We start from the raw sequence: 21,235 nt of genomic DNA, 5'->3' as shown, positions 1-21,235 counted from the left end.
GGTAGGGGTGGCGGGCAGAGAGAAGGGGAGGGGTTGGGGGAGGGGGCAGGAATAGAAGAAGGGGGGCAAGGGGCCGGAAGAGGGGTTGGGTAGAGGGCAGGAGAGAAGGGGCAGGAGGGGGAGCAGGAATAGAAGAAAGGGGGCAGGAAGGGGGGGTGGCAGGAGAGAAGGGACAGGAGGGGGGGTTGATAGGGGGCGTTGGTAGGGGCAGGAGGGGGGGTGGGCAGGGGAGAAGGGGCGGGAGGGGGAGTTGGAAGGGGGCAGGAGAGAAGGGGCGGGGGGGTTGGGGAGGGGGCAGGAATAGAAGGCGGGGGGGGGTGGGGGGGGGACAGGAACAGAAGGCAGAGGGCAGGAGGGGGAGGGGTGACAGCGGGGCTCCGGGCCCAGCGCCGGCCGCAGGGAGCGGAGCGGAGCGGAGCGGGGCTACCCCTCGCCCGGCCCGGCCCCGCCCCGCGCCCCCCCCCGCGCGGCGCAGCTGGCCCGCGGCGGAAGGATACGGCGGGGGGAGGCGGCGCCCGGCACCCGCACCCGCAGCGGCAGCAGCAGCGGCAGCCCCGATGTGCAGGCGGGGCGGGGGGGCTCCCAGGTCCGCGGCCGCCCCAGCGCCAGCAGCCGCCCGCGCCGCGGGGGGACGATGAGGAGCCGGCGGCAGCAGCAGCAGCAGCAGCGGCAGCGGCGCTAGGAGCCGCGCGGCCCATGCGGAGCGAGCGCGTCCGCCGGCCGCCGGGCGAGAACAATAGAGCCCGCGGCGGGCTCCGGGCGGGACGGGAGCGGGGCGCCGCGGGCCCCAGGCAGCCGGCGCGGGGGCAGCAGCCGCTTTGTCCGGGGGCCGCCGGCGGCGGCGGCGGCAGCGCCCGGGGGGGCTCCATTCCCCTCCCCCCTCGGATGCGCTTCTTCCTGAGCAGGTAAAAATCCTGGGGGGGGGGATTTGGGGTGGCCCCTTCTCCCCCCCCCGCCCGGCCCCTGCTGCGGGGAGTTCGGTGCGCGGCCGCCCCCAGCAGAACTGCTGCAAACTTCAGCCGTGGGGGGGGCGTCCCCCCCCCGGCCTCTGCGGTAGGGAGCCCCCCTCCTCCGAAGTGCAAAACCCCCCTTTCTGGGGGGGGGCGGGCGCGTCGCCTGCCTGGTGGGGCGGATTTAGAGGGTTGGTATATGGGGGGGGCTCTTCCTATCTCTCTTCCCCCCCCCCCACCCCGGGTCCCTGCTGCATGGAGCTTATTGTCCCTGCTCCACACACGCGCCGGGACTCATGCAAACTTCGGCTCCGCTCCGGGGGGGGGGGGCTTCCTTTCTGCCCCCCCCCCCGTCTGTGTCCATGGAGCTTAGCGTCTGTGCGCCCCCCTCCCCCCCCCCCCGAATTGCTGGAACTTCGTCTCGGATCCTTCTAGGCAGCCTCACGGGAAAAGCTGGTTTTGGGGCGGGGGGAGTTCACTGCCCCCCCCTTTTTTTCTGCCTTAATTTTCCCCGCCCCATTTCCAGGTCCCCCTGGTCGGGAGGCAACTGGCCGAGTTTTTTTTGGGGGGGGGAACAAAGCCCCATGGGCCCTGTCGAGGGGGCTGTTTGGTTTGGGGGGGAACGACACCCCTCTTCCAGGCTGCTGTTGCACGGAGCGGATTGACCCCATCCTGGGGGTGCAGGCTAGATTTGTATTGAGGGTATGTGGGGTGCGGGGAGGGGGGTCGTGCGTGGAGCTGGCTTCGGGGGGGGGGCTCCTCTCCAATCCCATCCCCACAACCACCCCTCTAAAGGCCGCTGCTACCCACGGGCTTATTGTTCCCCCTCGCTCAAGAGCTGTTGTGAACTTCAGCCCAGCGTGGCTGGGTGAGTGAAGGGCCTGGCAGAAGTGGGGTGGGGTGGGGGGCTGCTTTCCAGTGGCCACAATCTCCCCCTCCCCTCCAGCTGGACTGCTGCAAACTTCCTCCTGGCTCTGTAGGGTGTTTACCTAGCAAAGGATAAAAGTTTTTTTTTTGGGGGGGGGGGTGGTAGTAAGTGGAATAACTCTCTAGGCTCTTGTGCATTTTTCGTGTTTAAATTCGGGGGGCGGGGGGGGGAGTATTGTGAAAACGAGGGTCTGGCAGAGCAGCTGGCTGGAAGACGGTTCATTGTTCCCCTCTCCCAGCCAAGTTTAAAGAGCTTGGAGTGAGAACATGATCTCCCCCTCCCGCCCCAAACCACGATGGGAAAGTTGTGTGTGTGTGTGCGGGGGGGGGCATAGAGTGAATCTTCGCATTAAATCTTTGGTCCATCTCCCCAGGCCGCTGTGGACCGTGCAGGGCCCCCGCTGCCTGCCGCGGGGTTTTGTTTATCCTGCCGTCGGAGTGCGCGCGCCTGTAATTGGCAAACTTTTGCTTGGAAGTGCAGCGGGGAAGGCAGCTCGCCCCTTCGTGCCCCTTTCTGCCCTCGCCCTCCCGGGGGGCCGTGTGCGTGGGGGACCGGGGCCGGGGCCGGGGCGGGCGGGCTGTCTCTGCGTGTTGCATTGCGGGCGAGCAGCGGGCGCTTGGTAGGCCCTGTCTGGAGTTTGGGAAAGCGCTTTTGGAGAGGGAGGGAGGGAGGGGGTGGGGGAGGAGAGGAGAGGAGCGAGAGCCTTTGTCCAAAGGCAATAAGGTGCACCTCGGCTCTGGTGGAAGAAACTCGAAAGTCTCAGGTTGAAGTGCGTGGGGCGAGGGGTAATAGGGGAACATCTGCTGTGTGTTAACTCGGGAAAAGGGCTTCTCCGCTGGCATGCAGCGGGAAAACTGCTGTGAATGATTTCAGATTGAAAAATAACACTCTCCAGCAGCTCCATTTGCTTCAAAGGCAGAGGGCCCCCCCCCCCTCCCTCCCCGCCGCCCGCCTGCAGTTTGCACTGGCTGCTGCTTGGAGGTTGGGGGAGGGAAACACGAATCCTGTTCACTTGTTAGCCCCTCTTCCCTTCCCCCAACGCTCATGGCTCAGCCCTGAAAAAGCCATTAAAAACGTTTTGCACGATGCACACTTTTGGTCGTTCTCACACATTCAAGTTTTGTTGTGTTTTTTTTTTTAAAAAAACAAAACCAAAGCAAACAAAAACAGCCCCAGCCTTCCCTCTGTTACATGATCAGGGCAGGGCTTTTGCTTTACAGGACACTGGCTTTTCTTTTTAAAGGCTAGGAGGGTTTTAAAAGTACAGATTTCATTTCTTTTGGTGGGCATATTGTATAAGTTGCCTCTGCGAACTTAATAAAACCCTGTCTGTTGCTCCCAGCCCCCTCGGAGAATTGCAGTTGTCCGGAGCCTCTTAGGTGAGAGTTGGGTTTTGGGGTTTGGTTGAGCAGGACCCCTTCACACCCAGCCCTCCAGGTCTTGTTTTTGACTTGCTTCTCTGGGGACTCCTTGCCTGAGGAGGGCTGTTCTTTCAGTACCCACTGGGCAGAGGGAAAGGGAGAATAATGTTTTTCAAAGTTGCTTTAAAAATAATTGCCGGATGCACTGATGACACAAAGACAGGTTTTAAAAAAACAAAAATCCCTTGGCTTTTTTTTTTAATAGTGGCAGAGGTCTTGTATGTGCTGGATCGATTTCAGCATATTTATTTTTTAAACCTCACTGAAATGTAATGGATGAGCCAGTGCTTCCTCGGAATATTTTGGAATACAGAGTTTTGTATGTGTATAAAAATATTAAACTTGTGATGAATGAGTTAAATTATTGTCTAGCTGCACTTGATAGCTATAACTGAGTTTTAAAGAGGAAGAAGAGTGAATTCTTTATCCCATCCCCTGTCTCCATTTCTACTCCTGAAGAAATATTTTCCTGACATGATGGGTTTGATCTCTCTGGCTATCTTCCTTTAAAAAACAATCTGTAAAATTGGTCAGAACAGTATTTACCTACTTTGCAAGATTGTTTTAAGGGTTTTATTTTTGGAAACCTCTTTGAAGGTGAAAATAATTATTATTTAACTTTATTTTCTCCATCTTTTGTGGGGAGTTTATTGCCTTTTTGGTAGGTAATTCTTGTTACCTAAGGGCTAGATTTTCAGAGTTGCCAAGCAGCCATAGCTCCAATCAAAATAAAATGGGAGCTCTGCACCCTGGAGTGGGGGAGGGCATGAAATCAGGCCCTTTTTAAACTTTAAAGAGAAATAGACAAAAACAAGTGGGAGGGGAACTCCCACAAACAGAGGGGGTAAAAAGCCCAAACCTGCCAAGAGCCTGAATGATAACTTGCCTGAACCCTTTGATAAATGAGTTGACTTTTTTTTTCATTTGCTGCATGCCAGGAGCAACAGAATTGGTCTGAATTAGTGGAATTGGCAGCAAAAAACAAACATACAAGTGTGTCTGGTCAATAGAAGGCTTGTTCCTGCCTCTGGGTGCCATGTGAGGACTTTCACTGTGTTCTGAGGTGCAGAAGTTGGAAGCTGGGCATTTGCAAGGGATTTTTTTTTTTTAAATATTCATCAGTGGGGTGGGTAGTTTGCTCTAGTCATTAAAATATCTCTTCCCCTCCCCCATGGTTTTCTTTAGGACTGCCACTGTTGAGTCTGTGGGAGTATGAATCAGCAGCAGCAGAGAATGGCTGCAGTTGGGACAGACAAAGAACTCAGTGACCTGCTGGACTTCAGTATGGTAAGCAAGCTCCTTTGAGGGGGGCCTTTAAAGGGACAGTAGCTTCATTTGTTTCCAGTGTTCCTGAGATCTAGAAGAATGGGCGGGGGAGAATGTGAGCCTGAAAAGTGAGGTAAATTGGAGATGATGGGTTTCAGATACGTTTTGTGCACTGCAGCTTGGTTCTTTTTTCTTTTTCTTTTCCCCCTTCAAGTTAAGCAATGGGGGACCCTGGTCAGCACAGAGTAAAGACTTTCCTTGCAGTGAGCACATGGTGATCTTTGGGTGGGGAAGTTCTGTGGAAGCAGAAAACATTAGTCTGTTGTGTTTAAATGCTCATAGCAAAATGTGCTGGATATGACTTCTGAAGCTTTGGCTATGTAACTGATGCAAGGATGTGACTTTGCTTAACAGTTAATTCATCAGGCTGTGTTTTTCCTGTTCCCAGATCCAAATTGTTAAATATGTGTCCTTCCAGATTATTCTATGTCAGTTTGCAATTTTGTGGAGCAGTTCTATATATATTTTCACAGAGATTATGTACTCCTGTACCCCTATTCCTTGCCCAAAAAACTGCTCAAAGCTCTACAGTAAAATTTTGAGGCTGTCATTAAAAATAAAGTAATCGTGGCTAAGAAGTTACCCAGAGAATGTACGTGCTCTTTTGGGGTCACTTTTAGTAGTAGCAAACAAAGGCTGCAACCCTGTAAATACACAAATATGCTTAGCTTTACACATGGGAATAGTGCCATTGAAGTTAGTGGTACTGCTCAGGTGTGTAAAGACAAGTGCATGTGTAAGTGTTTGCAGGATTAGGGCCTATATGTGATGTTTGGTGGTAATTGGTGGGTGACCTGTGGAAAGAAAAAGTTACTGTTTTGAACGTGAACTCCAGCTTGGTTCCTCTGTCATGTGCTGTACCCTAATGACGCATGGCATGTCTTGCTTTGTAGATAAGCAAACCTACCATACAAATTGGAAAAACACAGCTCCACGGAAAGGAATAACTGTTAAATAGCAATGAAGACCTTATTCTTCTGGGTTGTTCTGAGTATACTTAGTTATTTGTCAGTGATGCCTTTGTGTTGATTTTTCTTCCCGTTGGGGTACAAAACAAGGGAGCATGGTCACAATTCCTTGCCCCTTATTTCCTTTATAATCTGTGTTAACACACTGCATCTCTTCTGGATCCCAGCACAAAGATACAACATAGATAAGAAAACTGCTGCAAGTTAGCTCTATTCTAAGAAATCAGTAAGAAGCTCCAAATTGCACCGGCATCCTATGTATCCACATGTAGTCTTATGACTTGTTCTCTTCTTAACCTGTATGAGAATTCCCACGGTGGTGGGACAAGATGAACTTCTCTCAGCCACCTACAGCTGATGGGAGGTTGATCTAATCAAAAAGTAACCGTAATATTTTTTTACAGTTGCTAGGGGAGCTGTGACGACGCTATACCTCAAAAATACAAATATGTTCAGGGTTCATTGGGGAAGGGTGAGCAACTTCTTTTCTCCCTCACTTTAGAGGTCTCTGTTCCCTTTGGCAGGTATACTGGAATTCACTGCTCGCTTGTATGTATGAGAGATCCAAGTTTTGAACTGCAATATCCATAATCTAGTTCAAGATTGGACAGTTTCTTATTTCTCTTCCTTCCTTTCCAAAAAGAATTCCCAACCACTATTTGCAACTTAGTTTATAGCAAATTTGAGAATATCCTTATTTGCAACTCCTGTAATTGTTTGGGGCCATTATAATAACACATTTCCCTTTTGTATTCTAAAACTCTCCCTGGGCCCAGACTTTGATATGGAGCTAAGATTTAATAAATTGGGTAAAATTCCTGTTCTCTTAAATTAGTGCAAATATGTAACTGTTGAAATCACTGTACCAGAGCCAATCCAGTGTGAGACTGGGATTTGGAGCATTGTGTCCGTATGACACTTGAATAGGTAGCTGCAGGCGTGCAGACCTTTTGATGTCAGTGGGGCTCCATGTGAGCACTAGGGTCTGTGGCTTGCAGGATTGGGGCCTGAGACAGTTTCCTGCATAGCTCTGTTTCTGGGAATGGGTTATTATCTCCATAACAAATTAGGCCTGATCCTGCATTGTCAAGTCAGTGGGAATCGGTTAGTGAGTTTTGGAATTGGGCCTGTTGTGTCCATCCGCACTCAGACATGAACATACTTTTTTGCCTAAAGAGGTCTCTAAAAATAATAAATATCCCACTAAGAATGAGAATTAAAAAACCTACAATAACATAAAACTCACTAGCTAGTAGATAATGTTCGTACTGATACTTGTTAAGCATAGTATAGAAGTTACATAGTTAAATCTTTGGAGTATTGCAGGGTGCTCACATGTCTTGTAACTGGAATGTAACTTATTTGTCTCATGGTCTGGATCTCTTGCGGGTTTTTTCCCCTCCTTCATCTCTGAATAAGCAGGAATGAAAAGGTGTCCCAGTGATCTGTGTCAGAGTAGGATAAAGGAGTGAAAACTACTGAGGCCAGGACTTTGTGGTTCAGCAGCATCTGTTTAGACCAGTGCTTTCAATCAGTTTTTCTAGGAAAGAAGCGATTTCTGGACCAGCTCTGAGCTGTGTTTGCCACCCAATTGGGTGAATTTTCTGTCCTGACACTAATGGTTGTGTATATGAGGGCAGCCTAGTCTGTGAAAAATACTGTAAATAAGGTAAACTCTCCTATCCTGGGGAGAAGGATTTAGACCACCAAAAAAAAAAGAGAGAAAATTAGGTATGTATTAAACTGCAAAAACACCCATCCAAAGCTTTCTACCAAAGTAACTTGCCAGTAAACGGTGAAAAGCAAAGAGTGTTGTAATGTCTATTTAAGTGGTCTGAAGTTACAACTCCAGACCAAACTCGCAGGCCTGTAGACTAACTGCTTTGGGGTGTGCAGATCAGAGTTCTTTACAAGTGCCTCTGAGCTCAGTGCCCCAAAATACAAGTGAATTTGTAAGCTTGCTTTTACCGCTGCATTCGTGGCAGCGGGCCAGAAGGGGAATCACAAATCTGGGAGAAGGCATCCCAGAAAAATTTTGAGTATTCGTTCAAAGTATTAAATTTAATTTTCCTTATTAGACTATAATTTTAATGATAGTTCAACTTGTGGCTTGGCATTTCTGAGGCTTCATGTACTTGCCCTCTTCAGAAGGGGCTTCAGCCATAGTTAGGCTGCAGTCACAGCCAGGACTTTTGTAATCTAGCTTGTGGCTTGTCACTTTAACTTGCTGTCGTTCACGCCATCCAGCTTTATTCAGACAAGCAGCCGTCACAACTGTGTGTGTCCATGGATCTCCATGCTGCCTAACTGCACTTGTCTCAGGGCATTCTGGGAAAATTTGGGAAGCTATCCCATGATGCCTTAGTAGGGAAATAGTCCTTGAGGGCACACATGCAGAGCGGCGGAAGAACCAAGCCTCTGGTGCGGCGTAGTCTGGGGTGTCGTAGCGCGATGAGAGCTGGGACAAAGAAGCAGCAGCCAAACAATTACACAGGCATGGTTAGGGGTCTTGTCTGTGCTGCAGAAGTGTGCCAAACCAGATATGTGGAGGCGGCTGAGTGCCAGTCTAAGCCTCTGGCAGGGCGAAATGCTGTTAGCTGCCACTGTTAATAGAGTATTAACCATATGGTGTGCGGATACCAAGTACTATATGTCGTAAGTTGCTGTGTGGACAGGACTTTACCATAGACTGTAAAAACAATTCCATCTGGAAGAGAGCACTCTGTATTAAATGCTGAACCACATGGATTCAGCCACCCCATGAGGAGTAAAACTTTGTGTGCAAGGCAGAGTTGTGTCCAACCTTCCTAAAGCTGAGTAACAATTACCTGGCTAGTTTTGCATGGACGGACTTTTTTGTCTGGAGCTCCTTAAAACTTAGCTTCAACTACTTCCTAAAGTTAAAACACTAAGTGTTGTTAAAGCAGTGCCGTATGTCTCACTGTAGCGAAGGCAGAGTCCCTGCATTTCCATGATAAAAACTGCTTTTTGTTTAGAATAGAATTGTAATAAAGTTCACTTTACGTTTAAGTAGGCAAACAAAGCCTTAATTGGGAGGATTTTGCTTAAAACAACACTTATGCCTTTGCTAATTTTGTTAAGTGGAATCCCCTCTGTTCCCTCCTAATAGAAAAGAAGTTAATGGTTGGATATTTTATGTGCTCCAAAATAGCTTTCAGGTTTAACTTTTTTATTAATTTGAGACTTACCTTATGAACTAAAGGCCTGCTATGTCGTAATGAATTGCTCTTTAATAGCAGTAAATAGAATATTTTTAATGGACTTAGTGTGCATGAGTAGCAGCTACATAACTAATGGCTGCTTTGTTATAGTCTGAGCAGGTGAAAAATTCACTTAAAATAAATTGTCTGGGTAAAGTGTTACTAAAAGAAATTAATTGATTTTTCAAAATATATATTAACTCCATAGGCTGCAATGGCTGTAAAATCACTGAAATCTGTCAGCTAATAAACATATAAATAGGGCCCTATCAAAATCACAGCCATGAAAAACACGTCACGGACCGTGAAATCTCGTCTCCCACCATGAAATCTGGCCTTTTGTTTGCTTTTACCCTATACTCTACAGATTTCATGCGGGAGACCAGGGTTTCTCCAACTGGGGGTCCTGACCCAAAAGGGAGTTGCAGGGGGATCGCAAGGTTAACATCCTTACTTCTGTGCTGATTTCAGAGCTGGGTGGCGAGAGAGCGGGGGCTGTTGACCAGGTGCCCAGCTCTGAAGGCAGCGCCCTGCCAGCAGCAGCGCCGAAGTAAGGGTGGCAATATATTAATATATTATTATGGTTAATATATTGCCAAGGGTGGCAATACCCTAACATGCCACCCTTATTTCTGCACTGCTGCCTTCAGAACTGGGTGGCCGGAGAGTGTCGGGTGCTGACTGAGGGCGCAGCTCTGAGCTGGGCTCCGGGCAAGCAGCTGCCACTCTCCCGCTGCTCGGCTCTGAAGGCAGTGCTGCTGACAGCAGCAGTGCAGAAGTAATGGTAACAGTACTGCAACCTCCCCTACAATAGCCTTGCGGACAACCCCCCCCCCCCCGCTCCTTTTTGTGTCAGGACCCCTACAATTACAATACCATGAAATTTCAGATTTAAATAGCTGAATCATGAAATTTACGATTTTTTAAATCGTATGACTGAATTTGGTAGGGCCCTACATATAAAATAAGTGACTGGACAAATGAACTTATAAGCTTACCTCCTAGAACGTTGCTGGTATCTTAGATGTAACCATCCATTAAAATAGATCTGTGTTTTTTTCCCCCACTTGGTTTGGATTTGTTTTTTATTGGATCCAAGAATGACACTGATATCTGTGGGGATAACCTTTAAGTAGTTGTCGTCTGTCAAAGAGCCTGAAGGCATCTGTGCAATACTGTATACAGAAATTTAAGACAGGGGATTTTACATAACACCATTAAACCTATGTTGTTCAAATCCAACAAAGAACAAGTAATGAACCGATTACAAAATTGGAAGAGCTTGATACTTAGGCCCTTCCATTGCTTACTGTTTTTTCCATCTAAATATTTTATTTTTAAAGTAACATTTAAAAATAAAAAGGAAATTCACAGTGGGGGGGTGAACTTAGATTTTGCTGTTGAGTGATACAAACTAACAAAGGCAGAGGACACTCTTAATCTGATTTACGCTATGCCCTTAAATGAAGCATAGCAGTGTGATTTTAAACCCACTTCACTGTGGAAAAACAGAAGTTGACAGTATAAGCATTATATTTCCTGCATTTTATCTATAATATATGGCTTGTAAATTCGTATTGAAGTAACATTAGTGTGCGGTTCCTTATTTATCAAATGTTGTGATGCTTTAAAGTCTCAGCTTGCTTTGATGAGTGATAGTTCTTTGATTCCTATGGTAATGAGAGCAGGAAAGGGTTACTTCAGACTCCCACTGACAGTATCTTTCAAAACAGACTAAGGAAGATGAAGGTAAGAGGTGGGAAGGCATCCCTCATTCATGTGTGTTCAGTGTGTGGGTGTGTTGGGGATTGCCAGAAATAGTGGTGCTGGGGGGAGACCCCTTTTGCAGAAGTAGAAGAGAAAATGTGTATTGCACAATGGAACAAAACTAGACATTTTCTCCATTGGTGTTTTCGCTCTAACCTTGTGGGTTTTTTGTTGTTGCATCAGCAATTAAGCAGAAATGCTTTATGAAAAATAAGCAAACTGTGGCTTAAGTACAAATCGATGCTCAATATCAATAAATTCAAGGGCTCCCCCCCCCCCCCCAAAAAAAAAAACAAAAACAACAACCCAGAGAGCTTCTTTGCAGTTCTTAGAAATGAAGATTACTGACCATTTCAGTTAAAGTGCCTTACTCCCTCCCCTGGAGACAGGAGAAATGTTAATGTCCCTTGCTGTCTTACTGGGCTAATGAAGTGAATTTCTGACTATCATTTTAGTATCCCTTATTTTAAAAATCTCTCTCTCTAAACTGACAGGCTGGGTGAGATAATATCTTTTATTGAACCTAGAAGATATTACCTCATCCACCTTGTCTCTCTAATATCCTAGGACCAGCATGGCTACAAAAACACTCTATATAAACTAACATTGCTGTTGCTCTAAGGAATTTCTTTACTAGCACTGAAAATCTAAGTGTCTTGTGAGCCTTTTGTTTAGATATTTTTTTTAGTTGGATGTGTCCATGCTTGCACACGCATACATACATATTTTCACAAGTATGTATGGGAGTTGGGCACCCAAATTCCATGGCTTTTCAATGGAAGTTGATTGGCTAATTGGTCTTTCTGCCTTTGAAAAATCTCCCCCACATACTCCTGTATTTTTGAGATTAGTAACCAAAGCTGAGCAGACAACTGTGTGAAGGAACACTTCCTGGTCACAAGAAAGCATCAAATATGTCAGGGTATGAAATGCTGCATTTCTTTCTTAAAGTGTTATTAAATTGTTTAATCCTTAAAGTATTATAACTTTGAATTATTCAGACATTATGAAGCTAAAAATAACGTAAATGATTTGATGGTGGAAGTGTCTGAGTTTAGTATTAAAAAACATTTTAAAATGTTAATTTACTAAGCATTTCCCCACCAGTTGTTTTACTGGCCAAACCTCAATGAATGTTTTCTTTTCTGCTGCAGGCAGGTGTGTATACATTTTTAAACAACAAATTTTTGGAACCCACCCAGTTTATTTTAAAAATATTTGTCCAAGTTAGCTGACTAGGTATGCAGTATGTTTGAGGAAGCTCTCTGCCAGAGGGAGATTAGCTATAAATTGTACCAGTAACAGTGTAGCAAACAGGTAGCTAAAATGACAGATACTGTAAAGCACATTAATCTTTCTGATCATGTGTTACATAATGTTGGAATCAGACTTATCTGCCTACAGATTCTTGCAGAATGTCCACTACCTTGGCTTATTTACACTGGTGCAGTGTCTCTGGGTGGAAAGGGAAAGTGGATGTCTATTTGATGTTCACATTTGGCCCCCAAAAGAAGAGGGACTGGGGGAGGAGGAGGGAGGAGAATCTTCTGGAGTCGTAAATAAGGTTGTGGTGTACTGAAGGTGAGCAGCAAATAAATGTGTAGCTTAGTCATCAGTTTTCAGAGTAACAGCCGTGTTAGTCTGTATTCGCAAAAAGAAAAGGAGTACTTGTGGCACCTTAGAGACTAACCAATTTATTTGAGCATAAGCTTTTGTGAGCTACAGCTCACTTCATCGGATGCATACTGTGGTAAGTTTAGAAGATCTTACTTTGTGTGTATATAATAAGGTCTTCTACACTTTCCACAGAATGCATCCGATGAAGCGAGCTGTAGCTCACGAAAGCTCATGCTCAAATAAATTGGTTAGTCTCTAAGGTGCCACAAGTACTCCTTTTCTTTTAGTCATCAGTGTCTTCTCCAGCTCGAGTCACTATGGTAGCTGCTAACCTAACGTCTTTCTAGGATATAGGATAGCACCAAATAAGGAGGGGGGGAAAAGAAGAGGAAATAAACCAGGTCTTCGTGTGTAATTTAATTTGTGGGAGGGAGTGGGGTGAACCTCTGTTTAGATGGAGAGTGGGTACTACGTCCTTTACCCTAATTTATCGATAAGGGAATGAATTGTGGCCTTGTGATCTTCCTAGATTTTTTTTGCCTCCTGTAATAATGTGGGAAAGAAATAATGAGCCCTAAGCACAGGGATGGGAAGAGGAAACCTCTCTTTTCCAGTGCAAATGAGAAATATCCCAGAAGCTGCTTTTTCATGAAAAAGAAATTGGAAGGTCTGTGTACACAAAAGTTTACTTGCTTGGGAATAGACAGATACCAGCTCAGAGTTGGAACACACACTCTCTTTCTTCCCTACTATATCGACCAGCTGAGAAAGCAGTTGGAAAGTTTTCTGCACTCCCCGTACTTTTATTTCTTTCTCTTCCCTCCCTTACCACAGCACAGCAAAGCTAACGTATTGAAATCTCTCTTCTTTCTCCCTCCCTCTCATCTTCCTGTTTTTCTAGATGTTCCCCCTGCCAGTGGCTAATGGAAAAAACAGACCCACGACGCTAGCAAGCACGCAGTTTGGAGGATCAGGTATTGTCGTCTTTTCCCCTTCTTAATGCCTCTTTTCAGCGTTAAAAACAAACCCAAAGCTCCAAAGCAAAGGGAGTTGTCAGTTTCGTGGATGCTCTTTAATGTATTTTCATGGTTCTATTGTGCTGCTACTGCTCTGAGTACCAATGTTAATTCCATAATCCCTTGTGTGTGCGTGTCCGGGAATCCTTTGCTGTTGTGTAACTGAGGTGAAACTCCATGAATAGCTAGAAGGTTAATTCTCTTGGTTGGGACTTTCAAAGAGGCCGAAGGGAGTTTGAATTCCAATGGGATTTGGGTGTTGGACTCCCTTCAGCCCCTTTGACAATCCCAGACCCTTTTGTTCTATTTCAGTAGATGGTACAAGTACCCGTTCTGAGTCACCCTTGCCCATTCATCTCCAGTAGCATGGCAGTGAGGGCCTGCTGGGGCTGGTATACTTCAGTAGTTTGGACACCCAGTTTTGAAAATCTTGGCCCTAAAGGTAGGCTCCTATCTCAATATTTAGGGACCTAAATAAATGCTTGGAATAACTTCCTCCAGCTGAGGGTCTGACCCCCGGTTTTCAGAAGCACTGAACACCTGCTGGGTGCTTGGCAATTTTGAAAATCAGGCCATTTATGTAAGTGCCTAAATACTGAGTTTGGGAGGATGGGGGAGAGTTTTCAAAAACATCAAGGGGATTTAGGAATGCAGGTTCATTTAAAGACACTGGGGTTTGTGCTCCTAAACACCTTAGGTAATCCCTCGTGGAGCTTAACTTTTTCGACCGTTGAAGGAAGATTGAAAAAATTGGGTTTGTTTAGTTTGGAAAAGAGAACACTGAGAGGGGACTTAACAGTTTTCAAGTACATAAAAGGTTGTTACAAGGAGGAGGGGAAAAAACTGTTGTTCTTAACCTCTGAGGATAGGACAAGAAGCAGTGGGGCTTAAATTGCAGCAAGGGAGATTTAGGTTGGACATTAGGAAAAAAATTCCTAGCTGTCAGGGTGGTGAAGCACTAGAATAAATTGCCCAGGGAGGTTGTGGAATCTCCTTCATTGGAGATTTTTAAGAGCAGGTTAGACAAACGCCTGCCAGGAATGGTCTAGATAATACTGAGTCCTGCCATGAGTGCAGGGGACTGAACTAGATGACCTCTCTAGGTCCCTTCCAGTCCTATGATTCTGTGGGAGTCAGCTTTCCATGTCTGAAATGTTGGCACTAACTGGGAGAGGCTTCTTAATTCAGTATTAAAATAAAATACTCCCAGCACTATACTTGGTGTACTCTGGGGCTGTGTGGCTGCAACTCAGGGATGTTGCATTTGTTACAGTTGTATGGGATGGGTGCTCTATAGAATAAAGTCTGTGGCATGCAGGAGGGTCTTGTTGCCTTTTATCCTCCTACCCCCATATTCCTTCTCCCTTAACTATGCTGATGCCTTTGTCGATGGTTAAAATCTCAGCTGTTCCAATACTGATTAACTGAAGCCACCCAAGATGTGTAGGAGTGTCCCAGTCCTATAAACCTGGCTGTGCTAGTGCTCTTAAGAAAACCCCCAAAACACACTGGGATGGTGAAGCTCTGGCAGCATACGCTGTGATTGACTTGGGTAGTACTGTTAATGAGTATTGTTCAGGCTGCTGGAAATGGCTCAGCAAGAAAATACTGCAGTCAAATGTCTTGCTTTTTCCACCTCTCGCTCTGTCGCCTACTGGGATGTCAGGATGGAGGGAGGCCTGGAGTTTCAGGAGCTCCTGGAGCCAGGCAGTGAGAGATTTTGGGTGACAGAGCTGCCACTCTTGTGTGTGGAAACTTTCAATCTACACGAAGAAACATTGCCCAGTGGTGTCCCCGTGGCATCACTTACAGCTCTTCTGCCCCGAACTTCAGCAGCGTTTGGGGCTTCCAGAACTTAGCTCCATCTCTAAACAGTTTTTTGAACAAACATTTTCCTCTATATACTTTAAAAATAAAGTTTAGGTTTTTTTAGGTATTAATTTGTTATAAAGCACAATAGGTTTTAATTTGATCCATGAAGACAAACACGGTATGGTGTGCGAGTGCTTCAGGGCTATTTAGTTTACCTTGACAATGAAAAAGACGGAAGGATATATTGAAAGCGGGTGGGGGGGTTTAAGGAAATAGAGATGTTTCGGTAGAAAGTAAACGAGAGGTGTAATTTAACACCGGTGGAAGTTGATCTCTGTAGTGAACATTCCAGCTTACACGTCTCGTACTTTGCTGCTAAAATAATCAACAAAAGAGACACCACAAGCTCGTGAGAGAGCAAGCTTGCATTCAGTCATTTCCTGCTTGGCTGTTGGCTTGCCTACTTGATTTGCAGAGCTGGCCAGTTCATGACAAGGAGTAGGAGTGCTGGGGAAATAGCCTGTGGTGGGCTAGCGTCTTTCACTCAGATGCCCAATGTGAGCCTGAACATGTACAATCTCCTCCGGCCCCCTCCCCTCCACAAGGTGAGTCAAAGGTAAAGTTGACACCACCCTTCCTCTAAGCCGCTGTTTTTGATATGGGCTTTCTGAATGGTTCATAACAATCATCAAGGAGTGATCTTCTACAATTGCATTAAAGGCAATTGCATAGCTGCCACTGTCCCATTCTCCGGGCTTAGTGGGAGCCTTCAGTTCTGCCGATGGGCATCTTGATTCTGAAATGCAGTTCAGTTCAGTGTTAATGGAAGGCTTTTCATGCAGTGAATGGCCTAGAGTCTCCCTTTTTAAAGGGTGAAGTGTATATTTTTCCTGTCAAGAGTTAATAAGTGACTTTTCGTTCTGCTTTTGGGTGTTAGTGTGTTTTCATGCCGACTGGTGGGTGTATAAATCTGAAGTGTAACAATGACCTGTCATACCATCCAGGGTCTTGTCTATATATACACACACACACACGCCTGTTACTAGTTAAACAGGTTTCATTTGAACTGGTGCAAGGTCTCTGTGTGTAGAGAAGACCCTGGATGGTGTGGTTGGTCATTGTTACAGCTGGCTTATATTGATTTAGTAACTTACATTGATGTAAGCCAGTTGTAAATTGTTTAGTGCATGCACCCAGGGGTTTGCATCCATCTAGCTAAATCTGTTTTAAAAACTGATTTTGATTAAACTGGTGCAACTGTTGGGCATAAAGGCCTGAGTCGTGGTCTTCCTTGAGATCTCTGCTATTTTGAAGATTTAGATCTGTGTCAAGGGGGAAGAGTGCCTTCATGCCACACTTTAATTTGGTGATAGATAATAGCCCCCTATAGCTGCTAGCACCCTCACTACAGTCTCTCACTATAATGTAGGCTCTCGTTGCTGGACTACAGTGCTTTCTTTCAGATGAGTTGTTAGAATGTTTCACTCCCAGGTGGAAATCAGAACTGAAAAGAGCGAAGAAGCTATGCTTTTGGGTGATTTGGCCAAATGGTCTGCACTTGATACAATAGGGTGGTCTTCCCAAACACGAGACTGGTAAATAGGCATCAATATTAACTTTAAAACAGTATTACAAGAGAATTGCTATGACAAAACCAACCAAGTTTCAATGCTTTTCAAATCCTAATTAATAATGCTCTCAACCTCCCTTTCCTGAGCTGTTGTCCCACGTCCTGTGGGATTTATTCAGACTAGAAGCTCCTCGGGGCAAATGTGGCCTCCTTCTATGTGCGTAAAGTGCTAAGTAAATCCCAGGTGCTAATGTAGACTACTAAATATAAAAATGAGGAAATCCCAATATTAAAGTTGACATTTTCTGGGGCTAGTTTATATTTAAACACTCCTCCTTCTCCCCCTGCTTTGTCTCTTAAATCACTCAGGGAGAAATCAGTTTACATTTCCAGTGGTGACCTTAACTCTGCCCTGTCAGTCTTGCTTCCCTCCCCTGATTAGATGAAGGAAAATGGTTACCACATGGATGAAACTTGTGTTCCTAGTTGCACAGATCTTGCAAGCTGTCTGCAGGATTTTTGGCACACACAGGACTCCTCAGGAAAGGTAACATCTTCACAGAGACTTTTTGTGTTGCAGCGAGAGTTTTCCGGAGTAAACATTTCAGACATGGGAAGGTATAGTTACCTAAGCCAAGATTTTAAAAACTGGAGTCTAAAGCTAGACTCTGTGGGGGATTACCTAAGGTGTTTAGGAGCACAAATCCCAGTGTCTTTAAATGAACCTGTGCTCCTAAATTCCCTTGCTGTTAAAACCTCCCCTATGCTAAAAACTTTGTTTTCAGTTCTTTCCCCCTGCATATCCAATATATGCCAGTTGGCTTGAGTTTTAGACTTTCTAGGCCAAGCTGTCAGATATTTGCAATGGCAAAAAGATTAAGACTTTTCCAAAATTAAAATGCCAGTTATTTGATATATCATCGCTCACAGATGACTAACCTCATCCAACTGCCCTCCTCCTCAAAAATACTCCAGATAAATTCTGCCTCTGACAGGGCACAATGTGTATTACATTTCACGTGGAAATTACCTTTTTTAAAATTGACGTTTAAAGGGGCGGTAGCAGGTGGTGGTAGAATCACTATCTGTCCAACCTTAACTTTGGAGTTGCTACTGTTTTGGAACTGTCGGAGCAGTGCATGAGTTGCTAGTGGAACAGAACAGACAATGGTTGCTGAGTTTTCTATAGGGTCACAGTATCTGACTCGCTCCTTGCGTTATAAAGTGCTTTGGGATTATGTAGAACTTGAAAAGAGCTCTATGGGGAAAAACAAAACACTGGTGGTGGTGGTTTGGTGAGGTAATGCTGCACTTGGCCATCTTAGCCTCTTACATTTCTAAGAACTCGGTAGCATTGCTACATATTTCCACCAAATTTGAAGAAGGCTCAGGAGTATCTTCGATTGGTTATAAGCATGCTGAGCTTCAGTTTTGTGTCTGGTTACTGGTAGCCCAGCATGGCTCCTGCTGATGGATTATTCTGCTTGCAACAAATAAAAGTTTGGCAATGAATGGCTTTGTTGTCTTGAGTAACAAAATTTGTTATTAAATTTGCGTTTCCTTTCTTGCTTTGTAGTCAAGGGAACATTCTAGCCTGAGGACTGTAAAAGGGAGCTGTGGGGGAGAAATCCCCTTTTTGCCACTATGCTGTGGTTTTACCCCCTCACCTTCCCCCTCCTCTTTCAAAGTTTGTTTTGCACCTATTTGCTAGCAAGATTGGGAGCTGGGGTTTATTGTAGAGGGACTTGCTTTGATCAGGGCAAGTTCGTATAACATATTTGAGGCTGGCTAACAAGGGAGTTTTTCAAAGAGTTACAAGCTGGTGCATGTAACAAATTTTAAGTTATAGTCTACTGAACAAAGTCAAATGCATTCTCCCTGGAGGGAGGTGAGTCTACATCCCTTTTTAAAGCTCACTTTAAACAACATTTGGCCTTAGATACCTGTGGCAACAACACTGAAAGCCATAAATTCTGTGAAAGATGAGATTGTCTCTTTAATTGGTGCTCTGGGTGAGCTGTTTGAAGATTTGATTACTTCATATGGACATGCAACCATTTATTAGGCCACATCCTAAAGGTGGAGTTGATGGGTTCTGTGTGCATGGGAAGGGGGTAGAGAGAAAGAGCCACTCTGCCTTCTGTTGCAGATCTGTGGAGATTAAAGTGACACTTTATTCATTATTTAACATGCTGAGAAGCCAACTTGCACATCTTAAGTAAAAGAAGCTAAAAATTACAGTAAGAGAAAGTCTTGAAGAGCTAAATGCAGGGTCTTCTATTGAAATCCAGGCAAGGATTGAATTTCAGACTGATAAATGATTGCCAGCACTATTCCCTGTAGTGAAGAAACCAGAAGCTTTTAATAGTTGGTTGTATAATGTTTTCCCACTAAATTAATTTATTTCCCACATTTGGATTATGGAGAAGTGGGTGTTCTGGGTTTTTTTGTTTTTGCTATTCTGATATATCGTGAAAGGTAGACGTGAGGTGCAAAAATATGACTTGATATTTAGCATTGACATTTCTGTACTGAAATTACTTATTTTAGGGTGTTTAATTTATTTTACTTGGGTATCATTTCTCATTCAGCAGCGTTGCAAAACGCTCCTTTAAAAACAAATCATCAGTCCAGGTACAATTCATCAGCCCAGCCCATATTTTACTGTGACCGTAGTTTATTATGAAAAAAACCCACATATACTCTGTTTCTAAAGGAAAAAAACTTGCTGTGGTCAAGTAGAGTTTTGCAAGGGGGTTGGTAAACATGTTGGGTGTCGTTAGCTTGAAAAATACATTCTAAGATGGAAGGATTCTGTATTTGCATTATTATTATTATTTAATATAGAGCAACTGATGTGCGTTTTAGAAGATGAGGCACTTAGACTAAAGTTTTCAAAAGTGTCTAAGTGGCTTAGGCACTTAAGTCCATTTTCAAAAGTGAGGCAGGGTAAGTGGCTGTGTTCCATTGTCTTTTTCCCCAAGCACCCAAGTCACTTTTGAAGATGAGACTTAAGCTTCTTAGGCCGTTCCTATACTAGAGACCGCTGATGCAGCTGTGCTGTTGTAAGCTCTCCCGTGTAGCCACTCTGGCAGTGGGTTAATTACGTTTCCCGCATAATGTGCAGCGGTAGTGTCTGCAGGAGAGCGTCTCCCACCAACGTAGCAGTCGCTCAAGGGTGTAGGGTTTCTTCACACCCCCGGAGCGACCTAAATTACACTGACAAAAGTGCTTGTGTAGACATAGCCTTAGTCACTTAGTTTTCACTCTCTTTGGCCCGCTTCCTTGTGCCTTGCCTCACAAATAGAACTTCGTGGGGTAGAGGTCTGTTCCCCCCCTTTTCCTTGGTGCCGATTCTGGAAACCCGTGGACCAGGATACAGAAAGCAGGATTAAAAAAAAAAAATGGAGGGGCTGAGGGGAAAGAGGAGCATTTCTGGAGGGGAGGGAAGGGAATTCTAGCTGGCAGGAAGTAGCAAGCTGTGTAGAACAAAGAGAAGAGTAATATCTTCACACTTATCTCCATTAATCTAAAGTAACACCTCAGTTGACTCTTCAGTCTCTGATCCCCTCGTTATGTTCTTGAATAGGTATTCCTGCTCCCAGCACTTGCCTTGCCTTTGCAGTGGCTTCTCTTGCATCACTGCAGTCAGAGCAGAAACACTGGAACAAGGCTTTTCCTTTTTTTTTCTTTCCTCCCCGGTATTTGTCTTTCAGAGTTTTTTATAAGCAATGGAGGGGGTGGAGAAGGGGAGATCTTGAGGCAGACACAACAGAATTCTAATCCGGTAAGGAAAGATGTGTTTCTGGAAGGAGTGCAGTGAAGGCAACCATGTTATCACTCAAAACAAAGATGCTCCAAGAACAAATACAAATATTTCTCTGGTAATTGGAGATATAACAATATAGTATTGTACTAATAGTTCTGTAGTTACGGTTGAGAAGGCACGTTCGTTACCAGTGAACAGAAGAACAGCCATGCTGGGTCATTCCCAATGGTCCATCTAGCCCAGTATCTTATCTTCTAACAGTGGCCAATGCCAGGTGCTTCAGAGGGAATGAACAGAATAGGGCAATTATTGAGTGATCCATTCCCTGTCCTCCAGTCCTAGCTTCTGTCAGTTAGAGGTTTAGCACACCTGGAGCATGGGGTTGCATCCCTGACCAGCTTGGGTAATAGCTATTGATGGACCTATCCTCCATGAACTGATCTAATTCTGTTGTGAACCCAGTTATAGTTTTGGCCTTCACAACATCCCCTGGCAAGTACTTCCACATGTTGACTGTGCGTTGTGTGAAGTAGTATTTCCTGATGTTTGTTTTAAACCTGCTCCTGTTAATTTAATTGGATGACCCCTGGTTCTTCTGTTATGTGAAGGGGTAAATAACACTCACTTTCTCCACAACGGTCATGATTTTATAGACCTCTCTCATATTCCCCTTTAATAGTCTCTCTTCCAGGATGAACAGTCTGGTCTTTTTAATCTCTCCTCATATGGAACTGTTCATCCCCCTCATCATTTTTGTTGCCCTTCTCTGAACCTTTTTCAATTCTAATATATGGATGGGGTGACCAGAATGGCATATAGTATTCAAGGTCTGGGCATACCATGGACTTATATAGTGGCTCAGAAATTTTC

The 21,235-nt window shown here is 45.1% G+C and overlaps 1 protein-coding gene across 10 annotated transcripts in view; it reads left to right on the top strand.

The window, feature by feature from the left end:
* Positions 1 to 545: 545 nt before the first annotated feature.
* Positions 546 to 21,235, top strand: part of TCF3 (transcription factor 3) — a 121,300-nt gene continuing 100,610 nt past the window's right edge. For 4 of the 10 annotated variants that reach the window (XM_077842035.1, XM_077842034.1, XM_077842033.1 and 1 more), the window contains exons 1-3: positions 547 to 905; positions 4,485 to 4,586; positions 13,100 to 13,172. In XM_077842035.1, the coding sequence (XP_077698161.1) occupies positions 4,512 to 4,586; positions 13,100 to 13,172 (148 nt within the window). In that variant the 5' untranslated portion in view covers positions 547 to 905; positions 4,485 to 4,511. Of the gene's footprint in view, positions 906 to 4,253; positions 4,363 to 4,484; positions 4,587 to 13,099; positions 13,173 to 21,235 lie in introns of those variants that run through there. The other 6 variants (XM_077842030.1, XM_077842028.1, XM_077842038.1 and 3 more) reach the window with 5 other exon arrangements.

Source organism: Eretmochelys imbricata, chromosome 25 (genome assembly GCF_965152235.1).
Source record: "Eretmochelys imbricata isolate rEreImb1 chromosome 25, rEreImb1.hap1, whole genome shotgun sequence".
NCBI classification, from domain to species: Eukaryota; Metazoa; Chordata; order Testudines; family Cheloniidae; genus Eretmochelys; species Eretmochelys imbricata.
This window is presented reverse-complemented; position numbering and strand designations above follow the sequence as displayed.